At 43.1% G+C, this 18,951-nt stretch overlaps 1 protein-coding gene across 1 annotated transcript; it reads left to right on the top strand.

Moving 5' to 3' along the window:
* Positions 1-1,412: 1,412 nt before the first annotated feature.
* Positions 1,413-16,985, top strand: VSIG2 (V-set and immunoglobulin domain containing 2). The gene is made up of 6 exons (XM_081333409.1): positions 1,413-1,559; positions 3,839-4,046; positions 4,910-5,068; positions 6,595-6,714; positions 14,259-14,412; positions 16,798-16,985. The coding sequence occupies exons 1-6, from the start codon at positions 1,440-1,442 to the stop codon at positions 16,937-16,939; spliced, it is 903 nt and encodes a 300-aa protein (XP_081189535.1). The 5' UTR covers positions 1,413-1,439; the 3' UTR covers positions 16,940-16,985.
* The last annotated feature ends 1,966 nt before the right edge of the window (positions 16,986-18,951 follow it).

Raw genomic sequence — 18,951 nt, 5'->3', positions numbered from 1 at the left:
GAAGTGGGTCACCGCAGGACCCAACTTGAATTCCTGACTTGTTTTCACATGGTTGTTTAGCAAAATCGTCGGTCTGAGTCAGAAAAAAAGAATCACAGTGTTGAATCAAATTGGAAGTCCTTAAATAGATTGGATGATTTGGATGGTTTTTGCAATATATTCAAATCTTGGTTGGTTGGTTGGTTGGTTCTCTCCAAATTGATTTAAAAAAAATCAAATTGGGGCTAAACGGGGTCAATCTGATTTCCCAAAAGGATGGAATCAAGAGGAATCTGGACCTGCCAACAACCACTGAACAGTTGTTTGTTAGTGTCATTTAGAATCAGAACTGCACCATTAAATGTGCTGGAAATTTTAAGAAGGGAAATTGCAGGCTAATATAGGGGGATAAGGGACGCGGTGGCTCAGTGGGTTAGGACGCTGAGCTTGTCGATCAGAAGGTCGGCAGTTTGGCGGGTCAAATCCTGAGTGCCGCGTAACAGAGTGAGCGCCTGTTACTCGTCCCAGCTTCTGCCAACCTAGCAGTTCAAAAGCACGTAAAAATGAAGTAGAAAAATAGGGACCACTACGGTGGGAAGGTAACAGCGTTCCATGCACCTTTGGTGTCTAGTCATGCCGGCCACATGACCATGGAGACGTCCTCGGAGAAGCGCTGGCTCTTCGGCTTTGAAACGGAGATGAGCACCGGCCCCTAGAGTCGGAAACGACTAGCACGCATGTGCGGGGGAACCTTTACCTTTTATAGGGGGATAAGATCAAGCCATTAGGAAACTGTACCAGGTCGTTTCTTGAAACTGGCACCTTAAGAAAGAAAGAGGCCCTCATTCAAGGCCCAAACAAGCATATGTCTGGTCCAGGGGTAGGTAACCTTGGCTCTTTTACGACTCATGGACTTCAACTCCCAGAATTCCTGAGCCAGCATGGCTCAGCTTGGAAACTTCTCCCTTTCCCCTCAGCATGGCTGGCTGAGGAATTCTGGGAGTTGAAGTCCACGAGTCATAAAAGAGCCAAGGTTGCCTACCCCTGGTCTAGTCCAAGGAAGAGAAAGAGTAGGGGTGATAGGGTAGCATTTCATGAGGGGCTCTCACAGAGAAAAGGGGCTCAATTTATTCTCCAAAGTGCCTGAGGGCAGGACAAGAAGTAATAGGTGGAAGCTTGTTAAAGACAAATCCAACCTAGAATTAAGGAAATTTTCTGTCAGTGAGAAGAGTTTGCCTCCAGAAGATATGGGTGACCCATCACTGGAGGTTTTTAAGAAGAGACCAGACAGCCATTTGTCTAATGGTGTAGGATCTCCTGCTTGAGCAGGGGGCTGGACTAGAAGACCCCCCCCCAAGTTCCCTTCCAATCCCTTTATTCTGTGTTCTAAACATTTCTTTTCCATTCCCCTCATAGACTACGGGGGCTGTGTGGAGGTGACTGTGCCGCATGATCCCGTGATGCAGCAGAAAGGCTCAAATGTGAAAATTCCTTGTCACTATAAAACATCGGTTGGCAAAAACTTTGTTTTGGAATGGAGGTTTGCCAGTGGCTCAACGGCTCCTGATGCTGGAACACAGGTGAAAGAGACCAAGGCAGGAAAAAGAGAGGGTGGAGAAAGCATATAGGGATAGATTTTTCCAGTATTGTCATTGAGGATTAGGAAGAAAAAGGGAGGTACTATAAATCCACAGCATTTAACTTGAATTTTGCTTCTAAAATTAGTATAAAATCAAGACTCCATGTGGCCTCCAAATAATTGGGGATGGGAGAGTGGTGCAAAAGATCCAAAGCAGAGAAGCAGAAATATCAGTAGCAATAGCACTTAGACTTATATATCGCTTCACAGTGCTTTACAGATCTCTCTAAGTGGTTCACAGAGTCAGCATATTGCCGCCAACAATCTGGGTCTTCATTTTACCGACCTCTGAAGGATGGAAGGCTGAGTGGACCTTGAGCCGGTCAGGATCGAACTCCTGGCAGTGGGCAGAGTTTACTTGCAATGCTGCATTCTAACCACTGCACCACCAGATTTTACTTATCTTATCCTGACTCCCAATCAATTAATTGGTTAAAATGTTCTAGGTTTCTTGAAGATCAGGAGTTCCTCTCCATTAAAAAACTAGAGTGAGAACATGCTAAAGAAATGGTGGGCTGCATACACTCTCAGCCACTTCACCTTCAGCTCCATCACCACTTTTGCAGCTCTCAAAGCACCTCAAGATTGGGCTGCCACAATTGGGTGGCAAGATAATTAAATTTCATCAGTGGGATTTGGAAATTTAAAAAAGGAAGGGATGGGAGTGGAAACTCTCTTGTTCCCACCCTTAACTCTTTCCCAGCCTTCTGGAAAATGGAACAAAATTGTGCCATGGAAACTCAAGAGGAAAAAACTGCCAATGGGGAAAGAGTGATCACTACTATTTTGCTCTATCAGATGCCTCCTGCCCCCCCCCCCAAAAAAGCAATCTAAAATTGACCCACCCTAGTCCTGAATCTCATGGGAATTTTTCAGGTTGGGAAATTTGAATAACTAGGATGGCTTCAGAGTGTTGGAAAAATATGGAATAAAACTTTCCAGTTCTCTCCAGATCTGCAGTTATGAAATCTGCTCTGATACAACATACTTTTAAAAAAAATACAACATTTTGCAGATAAGGTACAAATCTTCATTCATCCTCTTCCGCAGCGGAAGAAATTTTATGGAAAGTTATATATGTAAAATTGTTTTAAAAATCCAAGTCCCAGGTATATTTATTTGTAAAAAGGAGGACATACTGATCTCCAGGATGGAACACGCTGAGCCGGATGTGACGCATCCAATTGCATGCGGGCGGCAAACCGACGGACCTATCACACGGTTGATGGCTAGATTATTGACAGTTAAAGGGCTATAAAAACAATGTCTCTCTCCACTGCCTTGATGGAGCAGTGGGCTAATGCCTCCTTAAGCAACACCAGCTGCCTGCAATTAGTGCAGGTTTGAGTCCCACCAGGCTCAAGGTTGATTCAGCCTTCCATCCTTCCGAGGTAGGTAAAATGAGGACCCAGATTGTTGGGGGCAATAAGCTGACTTTGTAATAATGCCGCTGGGGGTGTGTGTGAAAAGCCCTAATAAGCAGGCATATACATAGAATGAAGGCTATTGCTAAGCACATTTGATTTGTGCTTAGATTGTAAGCTGCCCTGAGTCTTTGGAGAAGGGCGGGATATAAATGGGATTAAAATAAAAATAAAATAAAATAATGTTGGCTTACTCTTTGACAGTGTTAGCAGTGGCTAACGAAAGCTCAGTACGAAATAAATTTTCTGTCCTGGAGATCAGTATGTCTTCCTTTTTACATATATATGTGTGTGTATATGTGTGTGTGTGTGTGTGTGTGTGTGTGTGTGTATAAAACAGAGTCTTTCAAATTATAGATAGTCCTCAACTTACGACTACAATTGAGCCCCAAATTTCTGTCATTAAGGGAGACATTTGTTAAGTAAATTTTGCCCCATTTTATGACCTTTCTTGCTACAGTTGTTAAGTGAATCACTACAGTTAATAACCCGGTTGTTATCTGGCTCCCCCATTGGTTTTGCTTGTCAGAAGGTCGCAAGTGGGGATCACATGACCTTGGGACACAGCGACGGTCATAAATATGAACCAGTTGCCAAGCGTCTGAATTTTGATCACGTGCCCATGGGGGCTCTGGAAAGCTCATCACAGTGACAAAGGGTCATCAGTTACTTTTTTCCAGGGCTGTTGTAACTTCGAACAGTCACTAAATGAACTGTTGTAAATCGAGGACTGCCTGTACTGAGTCTTTGTACAGGGTCCTTCTTTCGTGCAGGTAACCCTCCCATCTCATTCCAGATTCTGTATTTTGCAAATAATGAGCTCTACAAACCAGGTGGGCCGGCTGACCGGCTCAGCCTCCTTCACCAACCTCCCACGCTGGGAGATGCTTCCATCCAGTTGAACAACCTCCGTCCATCGGATGCTGGCACTTACATCTGCGAAGTCAACAACCCACCAGATTTCTATGGCACTGGTAGCGGGCTTGTGAAACTTGTAGTTTTAAGTAAGTCCTATTTTTTTTTTAATATTGAGTTGGTTGGCATACACACAATTTTAGCTCTTTAAATTCATGGCCTAAAATAGACCGAGATCAAGGGTCCTTGGCTTGGGTTGCAAGCAGGTAAAAATTGTGTTGATCATTATTACCCCAAAAATCTTACCCTGCATTTCATAAATAAATGCATCTGTCAAAGTTGTTTGACAAATGCCTTTATTTGTAGGAGATAGACATCCCCACCTGCTGGCGGGGTGGGGGTGTTGGGGATTAGAGTCCCACAGGCATTAGAAAGCTCTGGAACGGGCAATTCTACTTGGCTTTGTTAGTTAGGGACTATGAGTATGATCTTCCAAAAGATGTGGAAGTCAGCCTATTAGGGAATATTGAATATCCATGGCAACTGGGAAGGAGAGGAATGCCAGCCACGTCACAGACAAGGCCACCAAGTCAGGCAAGCCTGAATGAGCCTGCTGATCAAAGATGATGGTTGTCGGTAGTTCTATTTTTGAGTAGGTTTTTTTTTAATTTAAAGATTTTACATATGCAATAAGAAATGGATTCAAGGAAAAAAGTAGTAAATGTGAAACCAAAAAAGGGGGGGAGGGGGTGAGGGGAGAAAGACACAAAGAAAAAAAGGCTTCAATTGAATCCTAATCTTTACAACCTTCTCTAGCAGTGTATGTATTTTGTATTCAAAATATTTAGCATTTTTTCATGTCTACCAAGCAGATAGTGACTAGTTCTAGAGGGTGCCAGATTTAAAGAGGGGTCTGAGTCAAGCTTCTCAGTCTTGGTGGCAAAAGATCTATATCACCCACATATTTTGACTTCCTTGAGTTCCTGGTATTGAATTCATCCTTTCTTATCAGTGCCACCATCCACACCAGTCTGTAAAGGGTCCACCTCTGCGCCTATTGGATCAGATGTCAGCTTCTCCTGCAGTTCTTCTGAAGGTGTGCCCACCCCAATTTATTCTTGGACTCTACTGGATTCTAAACAGCCACTTCCTACCTCCAACATGGTGCAAAGTAGGTGAAGGGCAGTTTTCCTTTTATAAAGGACATGCCAAAGCAGAGAGTAGGATGGGTGGATGAATGGATGGATGGATGGATGGATGGATGGATGGATGGATGATTTTAAACCAAGTACACTGGTATAATTGCAGCAGGGTACAGTTGGACTATCTGTGGACTTGTTTTGTGTTTAATAAACATTGTCCTCTAGATTAATATAAATACTCTGCTGGGTAGGTATCAGATACTCTGTAGTCCCACACATCTGGAAGGCCTTTGATTGGTAATAACCATTTTAAGGAAATTGGTTTGGAAGTTCCAGGTGTTTGATCAAAAGCAGCTTCCAAAACAGTAGACAATCTGGAAGCAGATGAGTTCAATTACAGAAGAATCTTATGGAATCATGTTCCCTGTAATCACTTTCGTAACCTAGTGATCTCCTCCATAATGTTATTAAGGAGGTAATTATTCTACAAGAGGAAGGTCAAATATGGAATAATTTCAGAATGTTGTAGTCTCTGGGGGTGTAGTTCCAACATAAGGCTGGAGAAAGCGGTTCTTCTAGTTCTATTTCCAAATTGGTCTTCTCAAGATACTGAAGGACATTCTCAACAAAGCCTGGCCCAGAATAGCAACTTTTCCCCCTTATTTTGTCATGTCTTCTGACTGGAAGTTCGTGTTCACGAATGTGCTCTGCTATTCTTCTGCCTGTCTATCCTACCTAGTGTCTTTTACAGTCCTTACACTGTATGTTTTTTCTTCTTGGGTTACTGGGACTTTTGTTAAGCACATTACCTTAGGTAAACATCTTAAGTAAACAAAAAGACCAAGTAGCCCCAAGGAAAACTTAAAGGTAAAGGTAAAGGTTCCCCCGCACATGCGTGCTAGTCGTTTCTGACTCTAGGGGCCGGTGCTCATCTCCGTTTCAAAGCCGAAGAGCCAGCGCTTGTCTGAGGACGTCTCCGTGGTCATGTGGCTGGCATGACTAGACGCCAAAGGCGCATGGAACACTGCTACCTTTCCACCGTAGTGGTCCCTATTTTTCTACTTGCATTTTTTACGTGCTTTCGAACTGCTAGGTTGGCAGAAGCTGGGACGAGTAACAGGCGCTCGCTCTGCTACGCGGCACTCGGGATTCGACCCGCCAAACTGCCGACCTTCTGATCTTCAAGCTCAGCGTCCTAACCCACTGAGCCACCGCGTCCCTTAAGGAAAACTTACAATCCTCATAATACATGGACAGACTCAACCATAATTTCAGTTGGGAAACCTGGCTTTCCTAGACTAAGCCAAATCCAAGAAGACTAAGGAATTCCTAGAAGCTTGGCTTTCCAACCCCCACTGGCAGAGTAAGCTACTGTGCTGTATATAAACAATCAGCAAACCCTGCACTCACTGATGTTGTTACCTAGTCCCGTAATGAAATATCTGCAAGCAAACAGCCAAGCTCATAGAGCACTAAGGACTCCACAGTTCAATCCTGAGCCACAGGTATTCTATTGGGAGTTACTTTCTTATTCTATTTTGGTTTCTTTCCCCAGACCAAGAAAAGGGAACTCTCCTATTGACCAACCTCACACTGCAGCTTTCCGGTACCTACCGCTGCACTGCTACCAATGAGTTTGGACACCAGAGTTGCCAAATCTCTCTCCATGTGACAGGTGAGGACTCGTCAGTAGACCAAGAGACTCTTTTTGTTAATCCTTCTGAATACTCGAGAAGGGTATCTTTTCATGCAAGATTCTTAACCAACTCGTTTAGAAACTTAGTAGGCAGGTACTTGCATATCTTATTAAGTCTGAATAGTTTTAACCTTGGCTCTTTTTTTTTTAGTGGCTTGTACTGGGTATGTTTTGTGAATGATTTACTGTAAGTTACAAATGGGTTAATTTAGTAACTGGGTTAGGAAAATTGTGTGAATGGAAGTAGCAAGTAAACAGCTAACTTCAGCTTGTCATAAAAGATTTGGAATTCCCCCCCCCCCCAGATTTTAGACAGTGATGCCATTCTGTCTATTAGGTGTTAGCTAATAAGGATCTAATTCTGAGCTCATTTTACTACGTCTTGGGCCTGTTAGATTACCACTTGCCATTCTTTAAAAGAGGTCCTGGTCTTTTGGTCCTATCCATTAAAACCTGGCCAGATTTCTCGATTTGCACAGAGATTCCCACTGTCCCAGCTAAATCTCTACGAGTATATAGTGCCATCTAGTGATGCTGTTTACACCATTTATGCTTTTTTTGCTCAGACTTTCTGGGCAGATGGGCATCGTGCCAGCCACATGTCGAGCGACCATTACTGTTTTTGATTTTCTAAGAATCTTCTGGAGACATTCAGGTGGGTCCAGAGGAATTCTTATAAATGTTAAAAATTGTAAATTGTCTTTGCTTCCTCCGAGATCTCCATTATTATTTTTTTAGAATCTTGAAAATCAAATGAAATCAGGTGGGAAAGGGAACGCGGTGGGCTTCTGTGTCGGCATCCATGGTTTGCTGAGCAGTCCAGGGCACTGTTTGATCTGCTCCTCTCCCTCCTGTCCCAGATTTTCTTGGCCTCATTTAGACTTTTAGCAAAAGAGATAAATGGTAAAACTTTTCATGCAAGGCAGGTCGCACTAAAGGCTGTAACCCAGCAAGGGTAAGATTTTACTGGTCTTTGGCCTGCTAGCTTTCTGTAGGCAAACTGTCACAGAACAGTTTTCAAACCTGTTTCTTTCTTCCCCCTCCCCTTCATGACAAGAAAAATGTATATCATCGGGCTTCAACGACTGCATGGAATGGCCCCCACAAACAGGCTGGACCCCTTCAGATGCAGCAGAATGTCAGACCTGCCCCAGTTAGGTCCCTTAGGAAAGAAAGATCCTCAACTCCATTTGCTTGAAATGATAGGTTCTTTGACTAAAGGATACTGCTTACAGCAAAGTCAGGCTAGAACTAAATTTCCTGCACAAAAAAAAAAGGCTACAGCTTTACCTCTCATCCCAGCCCTCTTCCCCATGACCAGTCCATCTTCAGCCAATGAAGAGCCGCATAGATATTTTGAGAAGGCTGAGGTGTCTGGGGTAATCCACTTTCCTATCTCAGGCTGCGTGGCCCTGAGTGCCGGCAGCAACTCCTTTCATGCTTCCCTGGTCTTTATCAAACTGTCGCCCCCCACCTCCCTATTTCCCATCCATTCCCCATACAGGTTTATTCCCCATTTGTTCCCTTCCTTGCTCTCCCCTTCCCCTTTTGCCCATCTTTGCCTTTGATGGCAGGATGCCAACCAGGTGCCAGCCGAAGACCTGACACAGGCAGCGAAAGCAGCTCACCTGTAACTATTTACTTTGCTAGAATGGAAACAAACACGGGGGAGAAATCCCTCCAAACGCACCAGTTAGTGTGCCTCCCAGTTAAAATGGGGTTTGTTCAAAGCCCTTTTTTTAAAATGAAGATTTGCTTTTCCTTTCAAAAAAATAAAAAAAATGGTTTGCAGTTTCCATCCCTTTCCCTTTTCCAAGATCATCTAGGAAAGAACTGCTTTGTTCCCAATGGATTGGATACCCCTCTGTGCTCCATCTCTCCCACTCTAGAGGTTGAATATCACAGTACAGGTAGTCCACAACTCACAACAGTTCTATTCGGTGACTGTTTGAAGTTACGACGACAGTGAAAAAAGTGGCGTGTCTATTTTTCACATGCCCGTTGCAGCGTCCCCATGGTCACGTGATCAAAGCTTAGCAACTGACTCATATTTATGACGGTTGCAGTGTCCCGGTGTGTGTGTGTGTGTGTGTGTGTGTGTGTGATGTGATCACCTTTTGCCACCTTCTGACAAGCAAAGCCAATGGGAAAGCCAGATTCACTTAACAACCATGGTACTAACTTAACAACTGTAGCAATTCACTGAAGAAGCAGTGATTCGAGGAGGAGGAGGAGGAGAAGGAGAAGGAGAAGGAGAAGGAAGAGGAAGAGGAGGAGGAGGAGGAGAAGGAAGAGGAGGAGGAGAAGGACAAGGAGAAGGACAAGGACTATTGTTGGATTTTTTTCTAGTGCCAAAAAATATTCTGGAATTAAATCATTGTCCATTCAAGTTCCGTTCCTTGATGGCCATTAAGTAATTTGTGAACTATTTCAATCTCCCAATTCTGCCAACTCTGTATCCCCCTTTTTTTTCTAACTTGCCTCCTACTCAGGTCAGTTCCTTTCATTAATTAGCTCTCACTTCCGCGGACAGCATCTCCCACTCACAAACAAGCCTTGCTTCTTCGCTGAACATCAGCTGGAAGGAGAAATTAGAAGCAGCGCTAAATGGCTGGGAGGCTTGCAGAAGGAAGGGAGACGCGATGGAGAAAGCGATAGGCAAACCAAGCATGCATTTCAAGCTGAGATATGTGTTACAGTTTGTTTTTCAAAGGTGTGTTTTAGGACTTGGAAGGATCTCAAGGGATGAAGTGAGGGGCGAGGAATTATCTGATGATATGAGAGAATAAAGTTAAATTAGAGTATATAATTATAGCTTTTCTTCTCGGGGAGAGAAAAGAAGCATTTCACCTTGGCTCCTGACAACACGATTTCAAGTTTGTAGAGTAATGACAACTCTGGTGGGAGGTAGCTTAAATTGGGAACTAGCATAGGGAAAGGATGAAGACACATATCTGCACATGTTCACACACACACACACACACACACACACACACACACACACACAGAGAGAGAGAGAGAGAGAGATGAAATGCAACCCTGCCTTCTGCTATTATCTTTAGGTTTAGAATATATTCTCACATCTCCTTAATCACATCAGATGGATCTTAATCTCTTCAATTTTGACTTAAATCATGCTCAGGAGATATTAATTTATGTAAAAGTAGAATTGACAAACCATTCATTTAGCGACTGTTCAAAGTTACAACAGCCCTGAAAAAAAGTGGCTTACAGCCAATCCTTCACTTACAACCATCATGACATCCCCATAGTCAGGGGGATCATGATTTGGGTGCTTGGCAACTGGCTTGTATTTAGGATGGTTGCGGTATTCTGGGACCACATAATCACCATTTGCAATCTTCCCAGCCAGCTTCTGACAAGCAAAGTCTACGGCAGTGATGGCGAACCTTTTAGAGACCGAGTGCCCAAAAACCACCTCTGCCCTGCCCTCCCCCACTACATCCCCTGCCCTCCCTGCTCCACCGCCCACTCTGCCACTGCCCCACACCCAGCCCGTCCCCACTCCACCCCCCACCCACCCACAGGGCCACCTACTGCCTCCACAGCCTGCTGCAGATCGCCAGGTGGCCCAGCAGCACCATGGCAGCCATGCTCTCCACCCATGCCCTGCTGCATCAACTGCACATGATGGGGTACCTGGCTGCCATGTTCTTGGCTGTGCTGCTCTGCACAGGCTGTACTTGGGGGTGACTCTCCTACAGGGGGGCTGCTGGTGAGGAGGGGGCCACAGGGGGATGCAAGGTTGGGGCAAAGGCACATGTACCCACAGAGAGGGCTCTGAGTGCCACCTCTGGCACGCGTGCCATAGGTTCACCACCAGTGGTCTACAGGAAGCTGGATTTACTTAACAATTGCATGATTTACTTCAGCAGTCCCCAGCCCCTGGTCCATGGACTCATACCGGGCCACGGCATACCAGCAACCGGTCTACACAAACAAGCAAAGCCCCATCTAGGGGATGCAGGCAGCACACAAAACCACACCCCCTCTGGTCTGCGGAAAAACCTCTCTGATGCCCCAAAGGTTGGGGTCTCTAATTTACTTGGCAGCTGCAATGTTTTGCTTAATGACCTAGGCAAAAAAGATTATAAATTCAGGTGCAACTCACTCAACCATTGCCTTGCTTAGCAATAGAGATTCTGGGCCCAATTGTAGTCATAGGTCAAGGACTACATGTAGCAAACTTGAGACCTGCGCAATCAACCAACCATAAAGTGAACAGGAGGAAGAGACGACCAGCAGCACATCAATATAAATCAATGGGACATCAGTGGCTTCCCAAGAACTCCAAGCTTCATCATGAACCTGAATGTATGGGCTATTCATACTCAACAACTCAACTCAACTCAACTCAACATCAATTTCATAAAACTGAAAAGAGTTTACTGTGCTAGGGGAAAAATCAGATTGGAAGTTGATATGCCATTTGTGGTGCTCATAAGATGTCCATTTTTGACCCCAACATTTTTCCATCCCAATGACACGCAACAATGACATGAATCTCATCACTTGCTAACATTTTTGAAACTGCTCCCATATCAACACCCCCAGCCGTGCTGGCCCAGAGGGAAGGTGCTCAGCCTATTCATTGGCATGTTAATTTTCTTCCCGTAGGATTGTTTAATTTCATGGAGCAACATCCCTAATATGGGGGTACAGAAATAGGCTTTGCTGGATGATTTCTGATCATCAAGCAGCCACTGAGAAGAAGGAGAACTTCGCCAGCAAAATGAACTCCAGGTGCAGGAAACACATGTTTACTGTATATTTACAGTGTGACATCAAACTAGAGATAAAATGAGCTACTTTATTCCAAAATAAGTTTCTAGATTGAGATTTACTTCTCACAACTTTAAGTACAACCTATTTATTTACAGTGGGGGAATAGGAAGTAGCCTTGTATAGTGTCTGGAGGTCATGTTGGTGTAAGATGCACTGGCCTAGCCACCAGCATGTGCAGGTTTCAGTAATCACACAAAACCTTTACTGGAAGATCTCCACTGGGTACCAATTGCCAAACGGGCACAATTAAGCTGTTGGTGGTGTCATTTTTAAGGATCCTGAATAGTCTGCTTCTGTTTCTTCAAGGGTTGATTTGCCAGTTATTTAGATCATCGGGAGAAATCTTGCAGCACATTTGTAGCACTGCTAGAAATTTAATTTACTGGGAGCGGAAGGGTCTTCTCCCATATAACATCCAAGCTACGTAATGTTCAGATTAGAGAGATGTGTTTGGTCTCTACATCTCCAGTAACAGGAAACATAAACACACATTCCAATTGCCAGGTTCCTAATGGTTAATTGATATGGATTTTAAGAGGGATCTCGATCTTCACTGTACTGAGTTTGAAATAAACAAAAAGGGATCCAAACTAAGGAGAAATTTCCTAGACAGTGAGAACAATTAATCAGTGGGACAGCTTGTCCCCAGAAGTTGTGGGTGCTCCATCATTGGAGGTTTTTAAGAAGAGATTCAACAGCCATTGGTCTGAAATGGCATAAGGTTTCCTGGTTGAGAAGGGAGTTGGACTAGAAGACGTTCAAAATTGTCAACCTATTCTCCAGAGCTCCTAAAAGACAGGACAAGAGGCAATGGATGGAAACTAATCAAGGGGAAAAAAACCAACCTAGAACTGAGGAGAAATTTCCTGACAGTGAGAACAAATAGCCAGTGGAACCACTTGCTTCTAGAGGTTGTGGGTGCTCCATCATGGAGGTCTTTAAGAAGAGACTGGACAGCCACTTGTGTGAAAGGGTCTCCTGCTTGAGCAGGGGGCTGGACTAGAAGACCTCCAAGGTCCCTTCCAACTCTGTTATTCTGTATCCTGGCATGTTTTCAAATTCTGCATGCTGTGTGATTCTCGTAGGTCACCTTGAGTTCTTATATGAGCAGAAAAGTGCCATGTACATTTTCTCAATAAAAATAAATCTATGGGAAGTTGAGAAAGTCAGATCTTTATTTTGCTCTTGTTCCAAATACATTTCTGAAGATGAATGGTATATAAAAGCGAAGCAGTTTGGAAACGCCATATGGTGTGAAGCAATATTTTAAGCATCTATGCCGATATCATATGGTGGGGAATATATAAGAAAGAGAGTTCTAGTAGAAGTGGGGAAAATAGAGAACAGCCCCTGAAATAGACACAGACAAAACTTACTATGTGAAGAACATTTAAAAATTCAGATTTCTCTGTACGAGGACCACGTTTATCGGCCTTCAGTGAGATTTAAAGTCAGGGGTGGAGGTTGACATTGCCATAGGAAACTATCTGCTACCAGGTGCAGAACAACAACAACAAAACATTCATAATAATAAAACATTAGATGGACTGGAATAAGATAGGAGTATCCAACATTTCTTATTCCACGGTTTTCTTTAAAAATGGGTAGCTTAACTCCAAATCACATGGAGAGTAAAAAAAAATGGGGTCTCTACAGTTGCTTTCAATGCTTTGAAATCTGTTGGTTTGTTTGTTTATGGAATTTATAAAGTTACCCCCCACCACCACTAACCAGGGGTGACATACATTGTGTAAAAAAAAATCAAAAACAACTAAATCAAAAATAAATACAAAATGGACCGGTGTAAACCAGTCAGAATAAATGCATGAACCAAGGCTGGATTTAACAAATGCATAACATTCTTATGATAGAACAAGCACCTGTAATATCTCAGTCTAAAGCATGGAAAAAGAGCCAGAAAACGAATGAGAAGAAGCTCTATTAGTCATTGTTCTCTGCTTGAAGTTCTCTTATCGTTAAGATATTTTTTCTAATTCAACTATAGTCCTCCTCTCTTCTCTTCCCTTTCATCTCCCCTTCCCTCCCTTCCACCTTCCCTTCCCTTCTCTATCCTTCCACCTTCCCTTCCCTTCTATCTTCCCTTGCCTTTCATCTTCCCTTCCTTCCCTTCCCCTCCCCTCCCCCCTCCCTTCTCCTTCCTTTCTCTTCCATCTTCCCTTCCCTTCCCTTCTCTTCTTTTCCCTTCCCTTCCCTTCCCTTCCCTTCTGTAACAATGGTAGAAAGAGCAGAACCCCACAAGATCTTCCCTGGTATTGTGATGTTTATTCACGTCCTAGGATGCAATGTTTTGTCTCAGCAGGTAAAATTAGTGCTGTATTTGGATACAGGACAAAATCAGTTCATCTCTTTCCTTTCAAAACTAAATTGATGAGAAAAGCTTTCTGTAAAGCCAATGAACTGTGCTTGACCGAATGTGATAGCTACATTTCCTTCCTTCCTTCCTTCCTTCCTTCCTTCCTTCCTTCCTTCCTTCCTTCCTTCCTTCCTTCCTCCCTTCCTCATAGGAAATAGAATATGGTTTATGGAAAGTTACTTAACCTCCTTTGAATTCCCACCTTTGTGCAACTGCATTAAAGAAAAAGAAGCCTTGCAAAATGCCAGCTTTTTTGCACATTCTACAACCTTTTTCATTTCCTTGTTAGAGTTTCAGAGTCTAACCTTAATGGGTGATTTGTCTTGTGTGTTTCGATAAGCAGGTATTTCAAAAGCTGGGGCTGTTGCAGGAGCTCTTATTGGGGCCATCTTAGCCCTATTCCTGCTTGGGGCCATTGTCCTCTACGTCTTGCAGCACAGGAGAAAAAAGATGGCTAAGGAGAAGCCTCAGTCTGAATATAGTGGAAATGAAATAAGGTGAGAACTGCTGCCCAAGTCACCTTGGCTTTACTCCTTTCTGTTTATCCGTTTTTGTTCTGCTTACCTTACTTTCAATCCAAGAGCCCCCAGGGCAGCTGGGAAAATGCATGTTGCCAAGTGCCCTTGGCCGCTGGGTTGAAGGGTGTGATTTCCAGAAGACAAGAGAATAGAATTTTCTTCCTTCTTATTCCACAAAAAAGTTCAAGACATGCTTTCGTAACCTTACATGGAATTCTTTGGGGAAATGAATGAAAGGAAATTTCCCTTTTGTGATTTTTTTTTAAAAAAGCAGCCACTTTGTCTATTGATTCCTAAAGGAAAGCAACATTGATTAGCTGCATGTAAGCAAGGTAATTAGTAATCCCTTTCATCCTTGTTCTTCCCACCTCTAAAAGCTTTTTTATTAACCATTTTGATTGGGTTTTTCAATGAATGAGTCATGGAGCTGGCAGTAGGTAGTTCTGGATCTGCTGTACACCTCTTGGTAGTATTTAGCCCATTAGGAGGTTTTCCGACTCCTGTCGGTTTAACCCAGGGGATAAAAACAACAGCACGACTTCATTCCTCTTAATCCTAAATGCAACGTGCCTTTTGAGACAAACTCAACTCCTGGTGACTCCATGGAGTGCCCATGGACCATTTCTTAGGGATAGCTTGGAAGTGGGTTTGCTGTTGCTGGCTACAGGAAGTTTCTTCAACTTCCTAGCTTGATAGATTCCCACCTAGGCACTAATCAGTTGAATCGCCAAAGGAAAATCAAACAATGTTTTGGTAGGGCAATAAATACAGTTTGTTCCACTTGAACATAACAGAGTGTTATTGCAAAACCTGTCACAAATTCACCTGTCTTTCCTCTATCATTTTTCCTCTAGAGTAAGTCTGTGAAGAGAAGACAAAGATAACACTCTTGCATGATAGCTTTAATTTTGACGCTATGGAAACCCATCATTTGGCAGTTCGTTCAATTTGTGAGAAGTGTGCAGGAAAAATAACCTCCCATCTGTTCATGTACTGCAACTCGGATCATTCTATCATGCCATGTTTGCTTTCCTGGTGCTAGCCTGCAATAGATGGAGCTAACTGGTTAATGGGGAAAAAAACAAAACAAATAGATCTTTTTGTTGTTGTTAGCTGCGAAGTCGTGTCCGACCCATCGCGACCCTATGGACAACATTCCTCCAGGCCTTCCTGTCTTCTACCATCTTCTGGAGTCCATTTAAGCTCACGCCTCCTGCTTCAGTGACTCCATCCAGCCACCTCATTCTCTGTCGTCCCCTTCTTCTATTGCCCTCAATCTTTCCCAGCATTAGGCTCTTCTCCAGTGAGTCCTTCCTTCTCATTAGGTGGCCAAAGTATTTGAGTTTTAGCTTCAGGATCTGGCCTTCTAAAGAGCAGTCAGGATTGATCTCCTCTAGGACTGACCGGTTTGATCGTCTTGCAGTCCAAGGGACTCGCAGGAGTCTTCTCCAGCACCAGAGTTCAAAGGCCTCAATTCTTTGGCGCTCAGCCTTTCTTATGGTCCAACTTTCACTGCCATACATTGCAACTGGGAAGACCATGGCCTTGACTATACGCACTTTTGTTGACAGGGTGATGTCTCTGCTTTTTAGTGTGCTGTCTAGATTTGCCATGGCTTTCCTCCCCAGGAGCAAGCGTCTTTTAATTTCTTGGCTACAGTCCCCATCTGCAGTGATCTTGGAGCCCAGGAAAACAAAATCTGTCACTACCTCCATTTCTTCCCCATCTATTTGCCAGGAATTGAGAGGGCCAGATGCCATGATCTTGGTTTTCTTAATGTTAAGTTTCAACCCAAGTTTTGCACTCTCCTTCTTCACCCGCAACAAGAGGCTCTTTAGTTCTTCTTCACTTTCTGCCATTAGAAAATAGATCTTAAAAACGTAAAATTGACATACAGTAGCTTTAGATAAATCTGAATGAGGGAATCCAGAGATGGATCGTGCATCTTCCTAATATTAACTTTAACTTTATCTTTGGTGTGTGGGATGAAATACTAATGCTTATGCTCTGCTTTGGGCAACAATGAATCTTTTTTTGTCCGTTTCTTCAGACAGAGACTGGTGGTAATACCTGTGAAGAACATTTATACCAGCAGATCAGCAGGAAGTATGGAGAATGGTGTACAGCTATCCCAGATGAATCCCAAAGAGTTGGAAGCCAACCAATATTTAAAGCTAACCATATCTCTTAAAAACTGTTGAAAGTCAGAGCCTCTTGTAAGATTAAAACCTAAAGTTCTGGATGTCAACTAATCTTTTCTTTTCTTTCTTTCCCTTTCTCTCTTTTCTTTCCTTCTCTCTCTCTCTCTCTCTCTCTCTCTCTCTCTCTCTCTCTCTCTCTCTCTCTCTCTCTCTCTCTCTCAAGGGAGGACGCCACTGCTCCTGGAATCTTCAGCCCCAAGGAGAGAAGGGACAGTAAATCAGAAAGCCAACTCCTGGAAAATGTCTCTTCTAGACCTGGGTCAGCCAGTACAACCAAATCCCAACTAAAGAACTTCATAGTCTGACTTTGCATAGCTCTTTTTTTTCCTGAAAAAGGCCAGCTTTGTTTTACTGCAGTGAAAGTAGGATTCATCTGAAAAACTCATCCCATCCATGTTGCTTCATCTACCACTCCTAATCCTTTTGCTGCATTGGTATCTGTTAAGTTGCTTTCCTGCAGGTTTGTTTTAGGTTTGATTTGTTTGTGATGCTTGCTTGGTACTGTTTGCTTTTTGGCATGTGTCCTTGGGCAGGTTAGGTCAAGAAAATGTAACCACATGAAAAAGGGAAAAAAAATCTTCATTTCAGCTTTGTTATTTCTTAGCTAGACTGAGTGTGCAAAAGTGTAATTCTACCTCCTATGCTAGTAAGAATATGGTTCAACAAAAGAAGTGCTGTAGATTCTTCTGCTCCTGTTTTAACTTTCATTTCTGCGGAGTTGTTCTTTGATATGCATCTCTAGCTCTATCCAGACTCTTTTTAAGGGACGTGGTCACTCATGTGGGAAGGGTGTATGGCATAAGAGAAGCATGTTGCAGAAGGTTCCCACACTGCAAGTGCTTTACATGAAACTGCCCTTTGAGATGGTTTGGAAACCACAATTGTTTGAACTTGGCTTGAAATGCAAAGAGTAGACAAATAGAAGTTACACATGTTTCTTCACTTGCCAACATGTATCCAGGATAAATGCAAAAGTGCAAACAGTCATTTCCCTTCACATGTAGGATGGGATGTCACTTTGCAGTTTTGCATGGGCTGCTGTGTTGTAAAACCAAAGTATGGCTGTGTATCAACACACAAAACTCCTATTCATTATCAAAAGGTAAACATAAAGATTTCAGTTTGCCTCCCCTCCACCCATCATAATGAATGTGGAATTATTGTGACCCTAATACAAGGGATCACTGTAGGGATTCTTCTGGGAACATAAAAGGTATTTTCATGGTGGATTCTAGTCTATGTTTTTCTGCATCTCACATTGTTTGGCTCTTAAATTGTCTTAGAGCCCCTTATGTTTCTTGGTTGCCATGGGAAAAAGGCATTTGCAATTCAAAGAGGCTTTCTGGGGAATTAAACATCAATAATGTCTTCAGAATCATCTCCAGGAAATGAAGAGGAAAAGTTCTTAAATGTTGGATGGGATATTAAAAGCTCGGTTTTCCAGAATTGCTACAGGTAGCCACCAAATCTCTTATTCCAAGTTCTACTAAAGTGGGAATTGCCATGAATTCCATAAAAATAAAAACTCTGAAAGTTGAACTTTGCTGGATTCTGATTTCTGCTGTACCATCCTCATTTTTCTTCCCATTTTGGAGATCTACTCAGCTTCAACCTTTACATCTGCCTGGAAGTTTTTTAATTAAAAAAATATACTTGCTACTAAAGACCTCAGCACTCTTGTTTTACATAACATTATTTATTGACATTCCATCTTAGTAGAAGACATTGCGTGCAAAAAGAGAAAGAGAGAGAGAGAGAGAGAGAAAGAGAGATACTAAAAAAGGCAAGGGCAGCAGATTCTGCCAAGCTGTCTGTGGGTGAGAAAGAAGATCTAAGGAAAAAAGGGAAGACAAGCAGGACAGTATTCACAAGTGAGAGGGGAGGAGAGGATATGAGTCAAATGAAGCTGAATAAGAAAAGTCCATTTCCTACATGGCCTTCGTTGCATCTTGTAGTGACTTGACTAAATGGGGTTTGCCATTCTTCCTTATGGCACAGAGAATGCAAAGGAGAATGTTGGCATGAAGCTTCTACCTTACTCTTTCTCCAGTTCCAATTCCACCATCACCACAGGCAATAATGTGACTCTATACCTAGGCTGGGGTAACATGGATGTACATGCACTCTTAGAGGCACCGAAGAAAAAGTTGAGGTGGTCTCTCTTTTCTCAGCTGCTAGCCAATCAGGGAACCTGGGCTGCTCTTTGGATTGCTAGATTAGAGCCCTCTCATCTGTAAAGCTCAACTGGGTCATCTGAAGCTGTAGTGCAATTATCAAAGCAAGACCGAGGAGGCTTTGAGAGATTGGGGAGACTGAA

Source organism: Vipera berus (assembly GCF_964194415.1).
Source record: "Vipera berus genome assembly, chromosome: 8".
NCBI lineage: Eukaryota > Metazoa > Chordata > Lepidosauria > Squamata > Viperidae > Vipera > Vipera berus.
The sequence above is the reverse complement of the archived record's forward strand: the minus strand, read 5'-3'. Positions and strand labels throughout refer to the sequence as shown.